An 18,655-nucleotide genomic window follows, 5' to 3' on the forward strand; every position below is an offset into this window, starting at 1 on the left:
CCAGTAAATGCAAAAGACTGCTGCCTTTAGTGCATGTCCAGATACCTCCAACCCAATTTGTTTCTAAATCTCTGAGATCTGACAGCATTGTTGAAAAAAGCTTGTCATGGCTAAAGTATTTAAAATCTCTGTCATTACACAATAACATGAGCTGTGAAGTATCAATACTGGAGCAATAAAATGGATCAAAGTTTGCAAGCATAAAGTAGACCCCCAGAATCTTATGTTTCTTCTTTGATGATCCAAGATTGTTAACAACAGCAAAAGCATCTTGATACAATACAAGCTTTAGAGTTACACCGGAGTCCATAAATACTACATTAAACAAGAACACAGATCCATCACAAACATCATGTATCACAGAAGTACATGTAGTGTCCTTTACTGGCTTTGTACATTCCTGCCAAACAACTGGATCCTTGAGCATAGCTTTCAATGTAGGGATATTCTGAGCATATCGTTCCTTTCGGTTTTCATCTGTACCTACATTAAACTTATAGCTTGAGGATGCACATAGGAAAAGTTCCTCTGGAAATACTGCCTTCTCATGTATTCTGTTGATAAAGGATGCATGCAAATTGGTGTCCTCTAAGGTCTTAAAACATCTTCAATTTCTGACTGTCAAGTTAGTATTAGACTGAAGGGCAACCTTGAGTTGACTGATGACTAAGTCCATTAAGACTTTAAATCTCATCAACAATCATTTGTATCGTTGAGGAGGGAAATAGATACTTGGCCTGTAACTTCATGTAAAGCATACAAATTGTTTTTATACATAGACTTTTCATAACAGCCGGGTTCAGTATATCCTCTGACCCTTCATCAATAAGATCTACACCGAACAGACTTTCAGCATCATCATGAGAACTCACTGAATGAGCCGAATAATTGGACACATGCGCAGCTGTAGCATACCAATGCTTCCTTGAAATGTGGGAGGTAAAAAGAGGATCTTAATGTAAAGGTCACATTCTCTGAATGGGAGTTCGGCCTTTTCGAAAGAAGATCCTTCAGATCAAGGCATTGTTTCTGACAATGACGATTTTCACATGTAAACGGCCCTTGCAACATGTCACATTGTGATAGAGAATATAGAGCAGACTCTCTATGATAACGCATATTACTTTTAAAAGCATTATATTTTGTAAACTGAGAATTGCAGCCAACCATGCAGCATATATATTGGCCATTTGCTTCATGTCAGTGTAATGACAGATGATCCACATAACCTCGTAACGTTTGAACAGTGAGGCCACAGGAACAACATACAAATTCTTTGGAAAGACCTGACATGTTTCCAATTTCTCTACATTTAACTTACTTCTAACAACAAAGAAAAAAAATAGCTTGTAGATTTTAATCTAGTTTAAAATTAACTACTGAAGTGTATCTTTCTGATTTGTTTGATTACAATGACAATGGATTTCAAAAGGGGACAACAGCAAGTATTTCTTTGTACTTCCATGCTAAGCTACTTAGTTTGATAAACTAAGCTAACTATGAATATTACTTCAGTTTGAGGATTGCAGGGAATTCCCTCAATTTCAATTCAAGTAACTGTTGAAGGAGAAAGAGAGAGAAAAACACATGTTATCAGGTGAGATTGGCTTACAGCAAACTACCTGGCTAGCAAGCTAGCAAGATTAGCGTGTGCGCTAGCTAGCAAGTTAGCACACCAGCTAGGTTATGAAATGCAGCTAGCAATTTAGCTAAATAGCTGAATGTCAATACTTCAAAATTCAGAATTAATAAAACTTTAAATGTCAACATGTGTTATGTTAGGGTTGCGTCAATTCAAATCTGGTATCAGGATAAATATGACATAGAGTCACCGATTGTGTACTATGTATTTTTTATTAGCTAAGCAATAAGTGGTAAATGCAATTTTTGTATATACGGGCTCTCTGTCCCACCTCGCAGGGCAAAACAGAGAACTGACTTGTTCTTGACAAAGATATTATAAATATACTCTGACAGAAATAGTTCCTGCTTCCGAGACTGGGTGTGGTTTAGACTCACCCAGCCTATCGTTGATTGTTGGCGTAGAGCAGGTCCCGGCCCCCGGGCGCTCCAGTTGATAGATGTAACTGTTGCTGTGAAGAATATCTATACGCTCATGCTCGATACCGTTATCTCGCACCTGGCTCCTGTTATCAAACAAAAGACCGTTTGTTCTCGCAACACTACGTTCTGAATGTGCCTCTGAATGTGCCCTGTCTTCATGTTATTCTGTATTTTTCCATCATGAGAAAGGTCCATGGCCCTGAAAGTGTTAACAATGTTTCAAGTCAGCTATGTTGCATAACACATACATACATCCACACAAGCCAACAGCAGATAATATTCAATCACATCAACAACAGTCACCCACACCATGTTCAGCTATAAAGCATTAGTGTAATGCGTTACCCATTGCTCCACTACTTTGGTCAAGGTCTCAGAAGTCACACCGATTGAAACGCTATTTAGCGTGCACCACCGCTAACTAAACTAGCCGTTTCACATCCGTTATACATAGACACTACTTTAACTCAATTATTATTATTATTATTTATTTTTTACATTGTTAATAAACTGATATGTGAAACGGATTAATGCCAAAATAACAAGTAAAACAGGCATCAACAAAAAAAGTGAATCAAATGTTTACTTTTTTGTTGTTGTGGTTAAACGCTCGGAAAACCGGTCGCCACTGGGTGGTTCCAATATCAAAAGCTCTCGAATAGAGGATAAATTAATCTGAGCAAATTCTACATCACCACAAATAGGATGCATTTCGCTGCCACAAATCACATATGAAACTGGGAACTTCCAAGTGCCGTTGTGGTGTCATAGGACGCGTTGGCACAGCACCAGCTGTGGTTGAGTTGAGTGAGAAAGAAAAAAAATGTATTGTGTGTTCTCCATGAACACAGCGCATGCGCGTGGGAGATCACGCGAGTGGAGGTTCGCGACAACCTGGTGCAGTTCAAGAAATTCCTCGACAGCAGAGTCAAGCCATGAGGAAGAAGAGGTCTGTTGGAGAACCACATAATCATCATTGGAGACATGTGACATGTTTCTGAGCCCGGCTAATAGATTGACAGCTGATATATTTACTGACTGAATTATTTATTTATAAACATTTGTTGACTGACATTTATATGTGATGACTATGTATTTAAAACTTTATAACAAAATCAAATAATTATTCTCTCATAATTTTTATTAATTCATTTATATATTCAGTCATTCATCCTTTCATTCTTTCATGCATTCATTTGTTTATAGACATACTTTTTTAAAGGAGCAGTCTGCTGTTCAAACAACATAAAGCGGTCACTGAACCATTATTTTTCCAAATAGCTGAGGATTGGAGTTGGGGAAAAGAAACCACTGTCACAGAGCAAAGGATGAAAGGAATGTCCATCTATGAGATTAAATTTATGGGCAAGTTTTAACTACATTTGGAAGCTATACAGTGTTTTTTTGTTTGTTTACATTTACATGGTTTCAAACAATGGCATAAACTTTCTTATTTTGGGTTCTGATGAGTTAAGACAGTAGTTGAACTAAACTCATGAGGATTTTAAAATGGATTAAACTACGATAATGTTATCACAACACATTGGTTTATTCTTGCAGGCCTGCTAGTCTCTCCGAACGACGAGATATTCATGCTAGCCTTGAAATGGTTGAGTATCTACCTGACTCTGTTCTGTTCTGCTTATACACAGCAGCATCCGATCTGAGCAGGTGGACGCAGTTCATGCGCTAGTGCGCAATTTTTTGCACCTGTCCGCTATTTGGTGTGTACAATTTGATGCTCAATATATCTCATTATTAAACCTCCATTTATTTTATTTTATTATAGGATGTTTTATGTAACCAAAGGTGGTGTACCCTCGTTCTGCCCCTGAACATGCAGTTAACCCACCGTTCCTAGGCCGTCATTGAAAATAAGAATTTGTTCTTAACTGACTTGCCTAGTTAAATAAAGGTTATGAATTTTTTTTTAAAGAGGCTTTTGGAATATATGGCCCAATTATTTAACAGCCTGACTCCTTTCACATGGAATAAAGAAACACTGATCCTGTTCAAAAACAGATGACCTAGTTAAGTTAAGAAATTGGAGGGATGCATGATCCCTCATGTTGTAGCCTAAGTTAAATTTGGGGGGCAGACAATAATCTCTGACAGTGGTTACTTTTCTCGAACCCCATCCCTCATCTATTTACCAGAATAGTGGTTGAGTGGTCTTTAATTTGTGATTTAATCAAAGCGATATTTTTGTATATATTTTCAGTACTTCCTTTACGGAACAAATTCCCTCACCACCATTTAATATTGTCTTCAGGTCGGGTGTGGTGTTGGGGCATCCTCTGGAGATGGAGGGTCAGTGACTTCATGCAAAAGGTCTCTGAAAACGTATATCAACAAGCTGAACACTACCTTGAAACAGAAGGTGGATATCAAATGCACTCGAAAATAGGCTAAATTAATCAGAGGAAAAGTTCTAGATCACCACAAATTGGATGAATTTCGCTGAAACTTGGAACTTCCAAGCGCCGTTTCTGTGTGTCGTCGGATGTTTTGGCGCAGCACCTGTTGTGGTTGAGTTGACTGAAAAAATGCATGTCTTATATGCGCTCCAGGAACACAGCGCATGCGCATGTGAGACACGGTGGTCAAGCTGTGACGAAGTCGACTGCAGAGTCAATCGGTGAGGAAGAAGCGGTCTGTTGGACAACCTCATAATCATCATTGGAGACATGTGACATGTCCTTGAGGCTGGCTAATAGATAGATGGGTGATATTTTTACTGACTGACTGATTTGTTTATATGTGAATGCTTTGTATTTATTTATTATAACACTATTAAATGATATAATACATGCATCTATTATCATTTTTTTTTCATTCATGTATATATTCAGTCATCCATTTGTTCATCAATTCAGTCTTTCATGCATTCATTTGTTTATAGGCAACCTACAGATAAATGAAACACCATAGTGGTCACTCAACCATAATTCTGGTAAATAGATGAGGGATGGGGTTCGAGAAAAGTAACCGCTGTCAGAGAGCTATTGATTCAACTACATGTTCAAGCTATACAGTGTTTGTTTAGATGTATATTGTTTCAAACAATGTCATAAAAAAGTACATTTTGGGTTCTGTTGAGGTAAGACTGGTGAATTGAGCTCATGAGGCCTTTACAAGTTATATATTCTTCAAGCGTCAATAGGTAGCCTGCGTATTATTCATTTAAAAGTCCAAAATTGGATGTAGAAATCGCAGAAATTGCCCCTTTACCTAAACATATCCAAGACGATGAAATGTAGTATTTTTAGGAATTAGGATTTAGGTATTGTTCTACTAAGCCTACGATAATGTAATCACAAAACATTAGCACATTGGTTTATTTAGTCTCTCGTAAGTAATACATACTCAAATGTTAATGTTAGCCTGATTATTCAGATACAGACGTTATAAAATGGTTGAAGATGCTAACAGTACGAGATCAATATTAAATAATCATCTCTCACTCACTCGTGTGTCACATACACACGCACGCACAGAGAGAGAAACAAACAAGCAAATAGCAGGTTTGTGAAGTACAAACATTGTAGTAGGCCTTCCCTTAGTTCAAAAAAATGCCATTAGTTAAATATTGGTGTTTACAAAGACATAGAGGTCTATTGCATTCATTGTAAAGTTAAGGGGACGATACTCTCTCTCTCTCTCTCTCTCTCTCTATGTCTTTCTTAGCAACGGTTGCGCCTATGACTTAATTTTTTTTTAACCTACTTAGGACAATGTTCCTCCTATGAAGGAAAACTCGAAACATGATGAGAGGGAAGTGGAGCACACGAAAAGAGAATTCCGGTCTTGCGGTTCACTAGGCAAAACTTTCCCAAATTCATTCATTTCAACTCTTAATTTAGCGAGACACCCTTTCACTTTGTGTACATCCTTTCAATCCTCACTATTTAAGATAATCCGCAGATATGGGATCAGAACACAAACCACATTCTGACTGGAGGAAATTTGCAATATACTGGCAACAGGTAAGTCAACAACATGCTATCATTTGATCACTGCTTCAGGCTTCAAATAATTAATTATTTTCAGGATTATATTCAACTAACAATGACCATCTGTTGCAGATCATCTAACTACCATAAGAATGGCAATTCAGACTATCACTTGGATGAGCGCCTTCCTCTGCCTCGTGCAAGTTTTCTCGATGCCCATGCCTTGCCAGCTACAAGGACAGCTGGTGCGAACAACCCACAACCTACTGAGAGACATGGTAGATTTTATAAATTACTTTTGACTTGAGATGTATTATCCAACTATGTTTAACTGAATAGCTCAACGTGAAAAATGTGTTTTCTCCTTCTTTCAGGGGGGTCATTTTCCTCTGGAGTGCCTGCAGGAGAATGTCTTCATGGCATTCCCAGCCACCTCGTTTGCAACCTCCGGGGCGCCACAGGTAAGGGCAAGCGAGCATATTCAAGAGTTCTTTACAGCATGAAAGAGTATTTGGAACCGTTAGGATTAGAAAGTAGAACACTTTACACGGCCATTTGTGTTAATTGAAATTATTGTTGTTGTCCGTTTCAGTTGAGCAGCGGTGCTGCTGAGGCTATTTATGAGACATTGAAGAACATCGACACATTGTTCGGAACTGACGAACTGCCGTCAATGTGGGACCAACCGAAGTTGGAGTATTTTCAGAACATTATCTACCGTCAGATTGAAGAGAGCGAGTGTGTGAGTACCTACCTAGGCCAATACAGATAGCTTAACTGTTTAAGTGTGGTATGTTGACATTTGAATTATTTTCTTCTTGTGTCAGATGATGGGGAGTGTGGATACACGTGATTATCTAGTCAGGGCAAAGATGCTGAATACCTACTTTAGTAACATCGCGGCAGTCATAAAATAAAAAGTAGGGTACAAGCAAATACACTATAATGGATGCATTTTAATTATTATTCATCGCCTGCCTCTTTCCTCCTTTCTGGCAGATGAGCAGTGTGGATACAAGTGATTATCCCATCAGGGCAGAGGGCCTGAAGACATACTTTGGGAACATTGCAGCAGTTTTAAAAGAAAAGGTAGGATATAGTTTGAAAACAAATAGGCACATTGTTTTGATAATATCTCTACATAGGATAATTTTACCCTACATTGCCCTAACAATTTATTTTTATTTTCGCAGAATTTCAGTTACTGCGCCTGGGAAGTGGTTCGAAAAGAACTCCTGTACACCCTAGAATTCATTCTGAAACACACCTCTGACAGCCTTCTGTGGTCCAACAGAACATGAATTTGAACTTGCAGATCTTTTTTACTAATGTGTTTTACAATTGTGCTTGATTTTTAAAGCCTTCTATTCTACAATCATGCAATGTGCAATGTCAAACAGCAATATTATACATGTATTTATTTATTTATCAAGGTTATTTATTTATTTATTTAGGCCTATTTATGAAATTATTTATCTATTTGAAAATTGTGCCTATTGTTGCTCTTCATCAAATGTTAAGTTAATAAAAAATCTATATATTTAAATATTGTTAATCTGAGTGCTCATTCTGCAGCCAAGTCTGTCGGTGTTAAGATATGTATTTAACATGTTCAGGACATATGCAGTGATGGCAGTACGTTTAGTCTTATAGCCTACTAATCCACGAAGGAAAGGCATTAAAACAAGCAAAATGTATCTTTTCAAATTGTAGTTATATTCAAATGCCTTTTTTCAATCAAGAATGTTTTATCACTAGACAGTGCGGCCTGTTTTGAACGTTATACTTTGAGCACATGTACGAATTCCGTTCCTACCATGGAGATACTATTAAAATATTTGAATTCCTAAATCTATGGTTCAAACCCGTCTATGAAACTGCGTTCCACAGTCAATAACGTAATTGGAACAATTTTCGATGAATAGACTGAAAAGGTGCACAGTGAATTCACTAAACCAAGCCCAGCTCATTTAATCCCTACCATTCTGTTGCCGAGTTGTCATAATGTTTCAGTAAATTTGCATTATCTCAGGGTCGTTGGAAGACAACATGTAAGTATGTCCCTCTTACTGCGTGAATGATCCCACAGCTATTGTATGCAGCAATCATATTCCTATGTACCAGAGTTGTACTGTTAGCACTGAGTTGGTGTACACTAGCAGGAAGTCCGCCGTGTGCAGCTCACCCTCCACTAACATAAATTACCCAAGCATGTCTACCTCTGCCAAGCCTCCCAGTAAAGCAAGAAAAACAATCAAGCATCCCAGACAAAGTGTTACAAATAGCCCACGTTAACGTTGTAGCTTAAGAAAGATAACAAAAGCAATAATTTGCTAGTAACAGACACCCCTCATGTTCTGACAATCTCTGAAACTCACTTAGATAATACATTTGATGACACAGTGGTAGCAATACATGGTTATAAGATCTACAGAGAAGACTGAAATGCCAAAGGTGGATGTGTGGCTGTTTATATTCAGAACCACATTCCTGTAAAGCTTAGAGAGGATCTCATGTTAAATACTGTTGAAATAATATGGCTACATGTTCATCTGCCTCCCCTAAAGACCATTCTGGTGGGATGCTGCAAAAGACCACCAAGTCGTAACAGTCTGGATAACATGTATGAAATGTTTGACAATGTATGTGATATCAATAGAGAGGTACATTTTCTAGGTCATTTAAATATTGACTGGCTTTCATCAGGCTGACCACTCAAGAGAAAGTTTAAAACTGGTAACTAGTGCCTGCAACCTGGTTCAGGTTATCAATCAACCCACACGGGTAGTTACAAACAGAACAGGAATGAAATCCTCAACATGTATTGATCACATCTTTACTAATACTGCATACATTTGTTTTAAAGTAGTATCCAAATCCATCGGACGATGTGATTACAATATAGTAGCCATATTTAGGACAACCAAAAGATCCAAAGGCTGGGCCTAATATAGTGCATAACAGGTCATACAATAAGTTTTGTAGCGTTTCCTATGTTGTTGATTTAAATACTAACTGTTGGTTCGTGATGTGAAATGAGGAGAAACTAGACCTGCCTTAATTTTGCTAGACCCTAGAAAAAAAGAGAGAATGAATGAAACCGAAACAGTTCTGTCTGGTGCAGACACAAAACACAGGTGGGAAAAGCCTACCTAAGTATGATTCTCAATCAGAGACAACGAACGACAACTGCATCTGATTGAGAACCATACCAGGCCAAACACATAAACACTTTAAAATAAAAGAGAGCCGCACACTCTAGGAGCTCAGATGCAAAAATGTAATTACCAACGTTTCGACAGCCAAGCTGTCTTCATCAGGGTATAATCACAAACACTGCTTGATGACTCGTTTGTGTAGTGTCAAAAGACACAGGTGTCTGTAATCATGGCCAAGAGTGGCCTAATAGCATTGGTTAATTATCAAATATTAAAATGCCATACAAAGAACAGCATACAAACAACAAATAAACACATAAACACAACATAGAAAAAAGAACATAGACAACCCACCCCAACTCACGCCCTGACCATACTAAAACAAAGACATAACAAAGAAACTAATGTCAAAACGTGACACCCGCCTTATCTCAGCTCACTGGTCACCTTTGCAACACCCACCCGAAACAATGCCCTCCAGCAGGTATATTTCACTGGTCATCCCCAAAGCACCTTTAAAAAATGGAGTCTATTAACAAATGAATGCATGAAAGAATGAAAGAATGAATGACTGAATATATAAACGAATTAATAAAAATGATGAGAGAATAATTATTTGATTTTATTATAAAGGAATAACTTCATAGCCTTCACATATAAATGTCAGTCAACCATGTTTATAAATAAATAATTCAGTCAGTAAATATATCAGCTGTCAATCTTTTTAGCCGGGATCAGAAACATGTCACATGTCTCCAATGATGATTATGTGGTTCTCCAACAGACCTCTTCTTCCTCATGGCTTGACTCTGCTGTCGAGGAATTTCTTGAACTGCACCAGGTTGTTTCGAACCTCTACTCGTGTGATCTCCCACGCGCATGCGCTATGTTCCTGGAGAGCACACAATAGATATATATATATATATATATATTATGTCTTCACTCAACTCAACCACAGCAGGTGCGCTGCCAAGGCGTCCTATGACACTACAAAGGCGCTTGGAAGTTCCCAGTTTCATATGTGATTTGTGGCAGCAAAATGCATCCTATTTGTGGTGATTTAGAATTTGCTCAGATTAATGTAGCCTCTATTCGAGAGCATTTGATATTGGACCCACCCAGTGGCGGCCCGTTTTCCAACCGTACCCCACCTGTTTTGAGCCCCATATGTTTAACTACAACAAAAAAGGTTTGTCCACAACAGCAGAAAAATTACATTTGTTTAACTTTTTTTTGTTGTTGCCTGTTTTACTTGTTATTTTGGCATCAATAAGTTTCACATATCAGTTTGTAAACAATGTAGAAAAACAACAACAATCATTGAGTTAATAAAGCTGCATACAAAAATGGTCTCTTTTTTGCTTTCTTGAGTAAGACAAGTTACCATCGAATATTTTTAGATCGTTCATTGTCTGCTTATATGCCCCGTTTTTTTATCCTTCGGTTCTGACTTGGTGTACAGGGAAAACACTGTGAAGAAGGTTGAATGATTCCCTTGATAAGCCCCAATTTTCAACGGGTGATTCTTAATTATGCTATTGTGAAATGAATCATGAAAAACGTAAAGATAGTGAACAGTTTTCATACATGTCTATGCAAAGAATTACATTGGAGCAATGCATTTCATGATAACAGAATACACTGTGCACCTTTGCATTCTATTCGGCGAATATTACTCCTAATACGTTATTGATTGTGGAACACAATTTCATAGATGGGTTGGAACCATAGAATGAGCAATTCTAATAATGTAATAGTATCTCCATGGTTGGAACGGAAGTTGTATAGGTGCTCAAAGTACACTGTCCAAAACAGGCCAGCCCTGTCCAGTGATAAAACACACTTAATTGAAAAAAGGCATTTGAATATATCTACATTTTGAGAAGATACATTTGACTTGTTTTAATGGCTTTCCTTTATGGATTAGTAGGCTATAGGACTAATTGTAGTGCCATCCGTGCATATGTCCTGAGCATTTTACAAATCGTAATGCCCGCTATTGGGGTACCACAAGGTTCAATTCTCACGCTGACTCTTTTCTATGAATGTTTCAATGATGTAGCTCTTGCTGCTGATGATTCTCTGATCCACCTCTACGCAGACGACACCATTCTGTAGACATCTAGCCCTTCTTTGGACACTGTGCTAACAAACCTCCAAAAGAGCTTCAACGCCATACAACACTCCTTCGGTGGCCTCCAACTGCTTTTAATTGCTAATAAAACTAAGTGCATGCTCTTCCATCGATTGCTGCCTCACCCTCTTGCATTAATAGCAACACGACTCTGGACGGTTTTGACTTAGAATATGTGAAACAACTACAAATACCTAGGTGTCTGGTTAGCCTGTAAACTCTCCTTCCAGACTCACATTAAGCATCTCCAACCCAAAATTAAATCTAGAATCGGCGTCCTACTTCACAACAAAGCCTCCATCACCCATGCCACCAAACATACCCTCGTAAAACTGACTATCCTACCAATCCTTGACTAAGGCGATGTTATTCACTAAATATCCTCCTACACTCTACTTAGCAAACTGGATGTAGTCTATCACAGCGCCATCCGTTTTGTCACCAAAGCCCCATATACTACCCACCACTGCGACCTGTATGCTCTCGTTGGCTGGCCCTCACTACATATTCGTTGCCAAACCCACTGGCTCCAGGTTATCTATACGTTTTTGCTAGGTAAAGTCCCGCCTTATCCCAGATCACTGGTCACCATAGCAACACCCACCCTTAGCACGCCCTCCAGCAGGTATATGCAGGTATATTTCACTGGTCATCCCCAAAGCCAACACTTGCTTTAGACGCCATTCCTTCCAGTTCTCTGCGCCAATGACTGGAATTAATTGCAAAAATCACTGAAGCTGGAGACACATGTCTCCCTCTCTAACTTTAAGCATCAGCTGTCAGAGCAGCTTACCGATCACTGTAGCTGTACACAGCCAATCTGTAAATAGCAAACCAAACTACCTCATCCACATATTATTACTTACCCTCTTGCTCTTTTGCACCCCAGTATCTCTACTTGCACATCATCATCTGCACGTCTATCACTCCATTGTTAATGCTAAATTGTAATTATTTGGCCTCTATGGCCTGTTTATTGCCTTATCTCCCATACTCTATTACATTTGCACACACTGCACATAGATTTTTCTATCGTGTTATTGACTATACGTTTGTTTATGTGTAACTCTGTGTTGTTGTTTTTGTCGCACTGCAACTGCAGTGTCGCAGTTGTTAATGATAACTTGTTCTCAACTGGCCTACCTGGTTAAATAAAGGTGAAATAGAAAATAACTACATAAAATCACACCTTGGACTTGGATACAGAATGAGCACTCAGATTACAAATATTTAAAAGTATTTTTTATTTTATTAACTTAACATTTGATGAAGAGCAACAAAAGGCACGATTTTCAAATAGATAAATAGATGCATAAATAGGCCTACATCAATAAATAACCTTGATTAATAAATAAATATATAAGTAGGCCTACATCAATAAATAACCTTGATAAATAAATAAATAAATACATGTATAATATTGCTGTTTGACATTGCACATTGCATAATTGTAGAATAGAAGGCTTTAAAAATCAAGCACAATTGTAAAACACATTAGTAAAAAAGATCTGCAAGTTCAAATTCATGTTCTGTTGGACCACAGAAGGCTGTCAGAGGTGTGTTTCAGAATGAATTCTAGGGTGTACAGGAGTTCTTTTCGAACCACTTCCCAGGCGCAGTAACTGAAATTCTGTGAAAATAAAAATAAATTGTTAGGGCAATGTAGGGTAATATTATCCTATGTAGAGATATTATCAAAACAATGTGTCTATTTGGTTTCAAACTATATCCTACCTTTTCTTTTAAAACTGCTGCAATGTTCCCAAAGTATGTCTTCAGGCCCTCTGCCCTGATGGGATAATCACTTGTATCCACACTGCTCATCTGCCAGAAAGGAGGAAAGAGGCAGGCGATGAATAATAATTAAAATGCATCCATTATAGTGTATTTGCTTGTACCCTACTTTTTATTTTATGACTGCCGCGATGTTCCTAAAGTAGGTATTCAGCATCTTTGCCCTGACTAGATAATCACGTGTATCCACACTCCCCATCATCTGACACAAGAATAAAATAATTCAAATGTCACCATACCACACTTAAACAGTTAAGCTATCTGTATTGGCCTAGGTAGGTACTCACACACTCGCTCTCTTCAATCTGACGGTAGATAATGTTCTGAAAATACTCCAACTTCTGTTGGTCCCACATTGTCGGCAGTTCGTCAGTTCCGAACAATGTGTCGATGTTCTTCAATGTCTCATAAATAGCCTTAGCAGCACCGCTGCTCAACTGAAACGGACAACAACAATAATTTCAATTAACACAAATGGCCGTGTAAAGTGTTCTACTTTCTAATCCTAACGGTTCCAAATACTCTTTCATGCTGTAAAGAACTCTTGAATATGCTCGCTTGCCCTTACCTGTGGCGCCCCGGAGGTTGCAAACGAGGTGGCTGGGAATGCCATGAAGACATTCTCCTGCAGGCACTCCAGAGGAAAATGACCCCCCTGAAAGAAGGAAAAAACACATTTTTCACGTTGAGCTATTCAGTTAAACATAGTTGGATAATGCATCTCAAGTCAAAAGTAATTTATAAAATCTACCATGTCTCTCAGTAGGTTGTGGGTTGTTCGCACCAGCTGTCCTTGTAGCTGGCAAGGCATGGGCATCGAGAAAACCTGCGCGAGGCAGAGGAAGGCGCTCATCCAAGTTATAGTCTGAATTGCCATTCTTATGGTAGTTAGATGATCTGCAACATATGGTCATTGTTAGTTGAATATAATCCTGAAAATAATTAATTAATTGAAGCCTGAAGCAATGATCAAATGATAGCATGTTGTTGATTTACCTGTTGCCAGTATATTGCAAATTTCCTCCAGTCAGAATTTGCTTTGTGTTCTGATCCCATATCTGCGGATTATCTTAAATAGTGAGGATGGAATGGATGTACAAAAAGTGAAAGGGTGTCTCGCTAAATTAAGAGTTGAAATGAATGAATTTGGGAAAGTTTTGCCAAGTGAACCGCAAGACGGATTTCTTTTTTCGTGTGCTCCACTTCCCTCTCATCATGTTTCGAGTTTTCCTTCATAGGAGGAACATTGTCCTAAGTAGGTTTAAAAAAATAACTGATAGGCTCAAAGGAGAAGGAGACGGAGAGAGATGGAGAGGGAGAGAGAGAGAGAGAGAGAGAGGGAGAGAGAGAGAGAGTATCGACCCCTTAACTTTACAATGAATGCAGTAGACCTCTATTTGTCTTTATAAACACCATTATTAAACTAATAGCACTTTTATGGACTAAGGGAAGGCCTTCTACCATGTTTGTTTGTTAATCACAAAACTGCAATTTGATTGTTTTTTCCCCCTGTGTTGTGTGTTGTGTGTGTGTGTGTGTGTGTGTGTGTGTGTGTGTGTGTGTGTGTGTGTGTGTGTGTGTGTGTGTGTGTGTGTGTGTGTGTGTGTGTGTGTGTGTGTGTGTGTGTGTGTGTGTGTGAGGGGGAGTGAGAGATGATGATTTCATATTGATCTCGTTCTGTTTGCATCTTCCGTCTCTAATCCCATTCATATCGATACATTTCATTTAAACTGTTGATAATAACTGATGATCAAATACAAATCAACCAGCATTTTATGACGTCTGTATCTGAATAATCAGGCTAACATTACCATTTGACTATTTATTACTTACGAGAGACTATATAAACTAATGTGCTCTTAGTAGGCTTAGTATAAAAATACCTACATCCTAATTCCTAACAACACTTAGTTTCATCGTCTTGGATATGCTGAGTTAAAGGGGCAATTTCTGCGATTTCTACATCCAATTTTGGACTTTTAAATGAATGATAGATAGGCTACCTATTGACTCTTGGAGAATAAATAACTTTTAATAAAGGCCTAATGTGCTCAGTTTACCTCTCTTACCTCAACAGAACCCAAAATGTACTTTTTATGACATTGTTTGAAACAATATACATCTAAGCAAACACTGTGTAACTTGAAAATTTATTTGAAACTATAATGTTGATCTCTTGGATGGTCATTACTTGAATCAATAGCTCTCTGACAGCGGTTACTTTTCTCGAACCCCATCCCTCATTTACCAGAATAGTGGTTGAGTGACCACTATGGTGTTGTTTTGAACTGTAGACGACCTATAAACAACTGAATGCATGAAAGCCTGAATGGATGAATAAATGAATGAATGAATATTTAAATGAATGAAAAAAAAACAATATGATAATAGATGCATGTTTTTTGTCATTTAATAGTGTTATAATAAATTATTACAAAGCCTTCATTCACATATAAATAAATCAGTCAGTCAGTAAAAATATGACCCATCTATCTATTAGCCAGCCTCAAGGACATGTCACATGTCTCCAATGATGATTATGAGGTTGTCCATCAGATCGCTTCTTCCTCACCGCTTGACTCTGTTGTCGACTTCGTCACAGCTTGACCATGGTGTCAAGGAATTTTTAAAACTGCACCAGTTTGTAGCGAAGCTTCTCTCCCACGACCTCAAATGCTCATGCGCTGTGTTCCTGGAGCGCATACAAGACATGCATTTTTTTCAGTCAACTCAACCACAACAGGTGCTGCGCCAACGCATCCGACGACACACAAAAAACGTCGCTTGGAAGTTCCAAGTTTCAGCGAAATTCCTCCGATTTGTGGTGATCTAGAACTTTTCCTCTGATTAATTTAGCCTATTTTCGAGTGCATTTGATATTGGAAACCTTCTGTATCAAGATTGTGTTTAGCTTGTTGAAATACGTTTTCAGAGACCCTTTGCCTGAAGTCATTGACCCTCCATCTCCAGAGGATGCCCCAACACCACACCCGACCTGAAGACAATATAAAATGGTTGTGTGTGAATTTGTTCCATCATAAGAAAAGTACAGAAAAAAATATCACTTAGATTAAATCACAAAATAAAGACCTGTGCCAATTATTGTCTGCCCCCCAAATATAACTTAGGCTACAAGATGCGGGATCATACTTACGCATCCCTCCAATTTCTTAACTTAACTAGGTCATCTGTTTTTGAACAGGTTCAGTGTTTCTTTGTTCCATGTGACAGGAGTCAGGCTGTTAAATAATTGGGCCATATACTCCAAAGACTCTAATGCAACCACAGAGACGTCCTCGCACTGTATGAAAGAAAACAACGTTTTAGGCATTAGGATGTCTCATAAATTCCATGGTTAAACTTACAATTTATCATTTTGAAATTGAAAAACATCAAACTCTCTAGTTGATTCAATCCAAATATTGCTACATGATACTCTTCAGTATCTTACCTGTGTGTTCTTGAAAACATGCTCTGGAAACATGCGCTCGACTTTTCTTTACGGAAACAGAACTGGAAATTGTCCACCCTGAAATAAAGTCATATCAATATCAAAAAGTGAACTGTATTGGAATAGTATCCACAAATGAAACATTGTGGTACAGAGAGTGAAGGCATTGGTTATATTTTGATTTTTTTATTTATTTCACCTTTATTTAACCAGGTAGGCTAGTTGAGAACAAGTTCTCATTTGCAACTGCGACCTGGCCAAGATAAAGCATAGCAGTGTGAGCAGACAACACAGAGTTACACATGGAATAAACAATTAACAAGTCAATAACACAGTAGAAAACAAAGGGGGAGTCTATATACAATGTGTGCAAAAGGCATGAGGAGGTAGGCGAATAATTACAATTTTGCAGATTAACACTGGAGTGATAAATGATCAGATGGTCATGTATAGGTAGAGATATTGGTGTGCAAAAGAGCAGAAAAGTAAATAAATAAAAACAGTATGGGGATGAGGTAGGTGAAAATGGGTGGGCTATTTACCAATAGACTATGTACAGCTGCAGCGATCGGTCAGCCTGCTCAGATAGCTGATGTTTGAAGTTGGTGAGGGAGATAAAAGTCTCCAACTTCAGCGATTTTTGCAATTCGTTCCAGGGGATGATCAGTGAGATACACCTGCTGGAGCGCGTGCTACGGATGGGTGTTGCCATCGTGACCAGTGAACTGAGATAAGGCGGAGCTTTACCTAGCATGGACTTGTAGATGACCTGGAGCCAGTGGGTCTGGCGACGAATATGTAGCGAGGGCCAGCCGACCAGAGCATACAAGTCGCAGTGGTGGGTGGTATAAGGTGCTTTAGTGACAAAACGGATGGCACTGTGATAGACTGCATCCAGTTTGCTGAGTAGAGTGTTGGAAGCCATTTTGTAGATGACATCGCCGAAGTCGAGGATCGGTAGGATAGTCAGTTTTACTAGGGTAAGCTTGGCGGCGTGAGTGAAGGAGGCTTTGTTGCAGAATAGAAAGCCGACTCTTGATTTGATTTTCGATTGGAGATGTTTGATATGAGTCTGGAAGGAGAGTTTGCAGTCTAGCCAGACACCTAGGTACTTATAGATGTCCACATATTCAAGGTCGGAACCATCCAGGGTGGTGATGCTAGTCGGGCATGCGGGTGCAGGCAGCGATCGGTTGAAAAGCATGCATTTGGTTTTACTAGCGTTTAAGAGCAGTTGGAGGCCACGGAAGGAGTGTTGTATGGCATTGAAGCTTGTTTGGAGGTTAGATAGCACAGTGTCCAATGACGGGCCAAAAGTATATAGAATGGTGTCGTCTGCGAGAGGTGGATCAGGGAATCGCCCGCAGCAAGAGCAACATCATTGATATATACAGAGAAAAGAGTCGGCCCGAGAATTGAACCCTGTGGCACCCCCATAGAGACTGCCAGAGGACCGGACAGCATGCCCTCCGATTTGACACACTGAACTCTGTCTGCAAAGTAATTGGTGAACCAGGCAAGGCAGTCATCCGAAAAACCGAGGCTACTGAGTCTGCCGATAAGAATATGGTGATTGACAGTCGAAAGCCTTGGCAAGGTCGATGAAGACGGCTGCACAGTACTGTCTTTTATCGATGGCGGTTATGATATTATTTAGTACCTTGAGCGTGGCTGAGGTGCACCCGTGACCGGCTCGGAAACCAGATTGCACAGCGGAGAAGGTACGGTGGGATTCGAGATGGTCAGTGACCTGTTTGTTGACTTGGCTTTCGAAGACCTTAGATAGGCAGGGCAGGATGGATATAGGTCTGTAACAGTTTGGGTCCAGGGTGTCTCCCCCTTTGAAGAGGGGGATGACTGCGGCAGCTTTCCAATCCTTGGGGATCTCAGACGATATGAAAGAGAGGTTGAACAGGCTGGTAATAGGGGTTGCGACAATGGCGGCGGATAGTTTCAGAAATAGGGGTCCAGATTGTCAAGCCCAGCTGATTTGTACGGGTCCAGGTTTTGCAGCTCTTTCAGAACATCTGCTATCTGGATTTGGGTAAAGGAGAACCTGGAGAGGCTTGGGCGAGGCGCTGCCGGGGGCGGAGCTGTTGGC

General features: G+C 39.2%; 2 protein-coding genes across 2 annotated transcripts; one reads left to right on the forward strand and one right to left on the reverse strand.

The window, feature by feature from the left end:
* Positions 1-6,169: 6,169 nt before the first annotated feature.
* LOC112225814 (interferon beta-like) lies at positions 6,170-7,318 on the forward strand. The gene is made up of 5 exons (XM_024389907.2): positions 6,170-6,295; positions 6,392-6,478; positions 6,610-6,759; positions 7,017-7,106; positions 7,211-7,318. Exons 1-5 carry the CDS (start codon positions 6,170-6,172, stop codon positions 7,316-7,318), a joined length of 561 nt encoding a protein of 186 aa, XP_024245675.2.
* A 5,513-nt stretch (positions 7,319-12,831) lies between these two features.
* On the reverse strand, positions 12,832-13,980 carry LOC121841115 (interferon beta-like). Its single transcript, XM_042307507.1, has 5 exons — positions 13,855-13,980; positions 13,672-13,758; positions 13,391-13,540; positions 13,044-13,133; positions 12,832-12,939 (listed from the first exon to the last, which is right to left on the reverse strand). The coding sequence occupies exons 1-5, from the start codon at positions 13,978-13,980 to the stop codon at positions 12,832-12,834; spliced, it is 561 nt and encodes a 186-aa protein (XP_042163441.1).
* Between the last annotated feature and the right edge of the window lie 4,675 nt (positions 13,981-18,655).

The sequence above is a fragment of the Oncorhynchus tshawytscha genome, linkage group LG27, assembly GCF_018296145.1.
Source record: "Oncorhynchus tshawytscha isolate Ot180627B linkage group LG27, Otsh_v2.0, whole genome shotgun sequence".
Classification (NCBI taxonomy): Eukaryota; Metazoa; Chordata; class Actinopteri; order Salmoniformes; family Salmonidae; genus Oncorhynchus; species Oncorhynchus tshawytscha.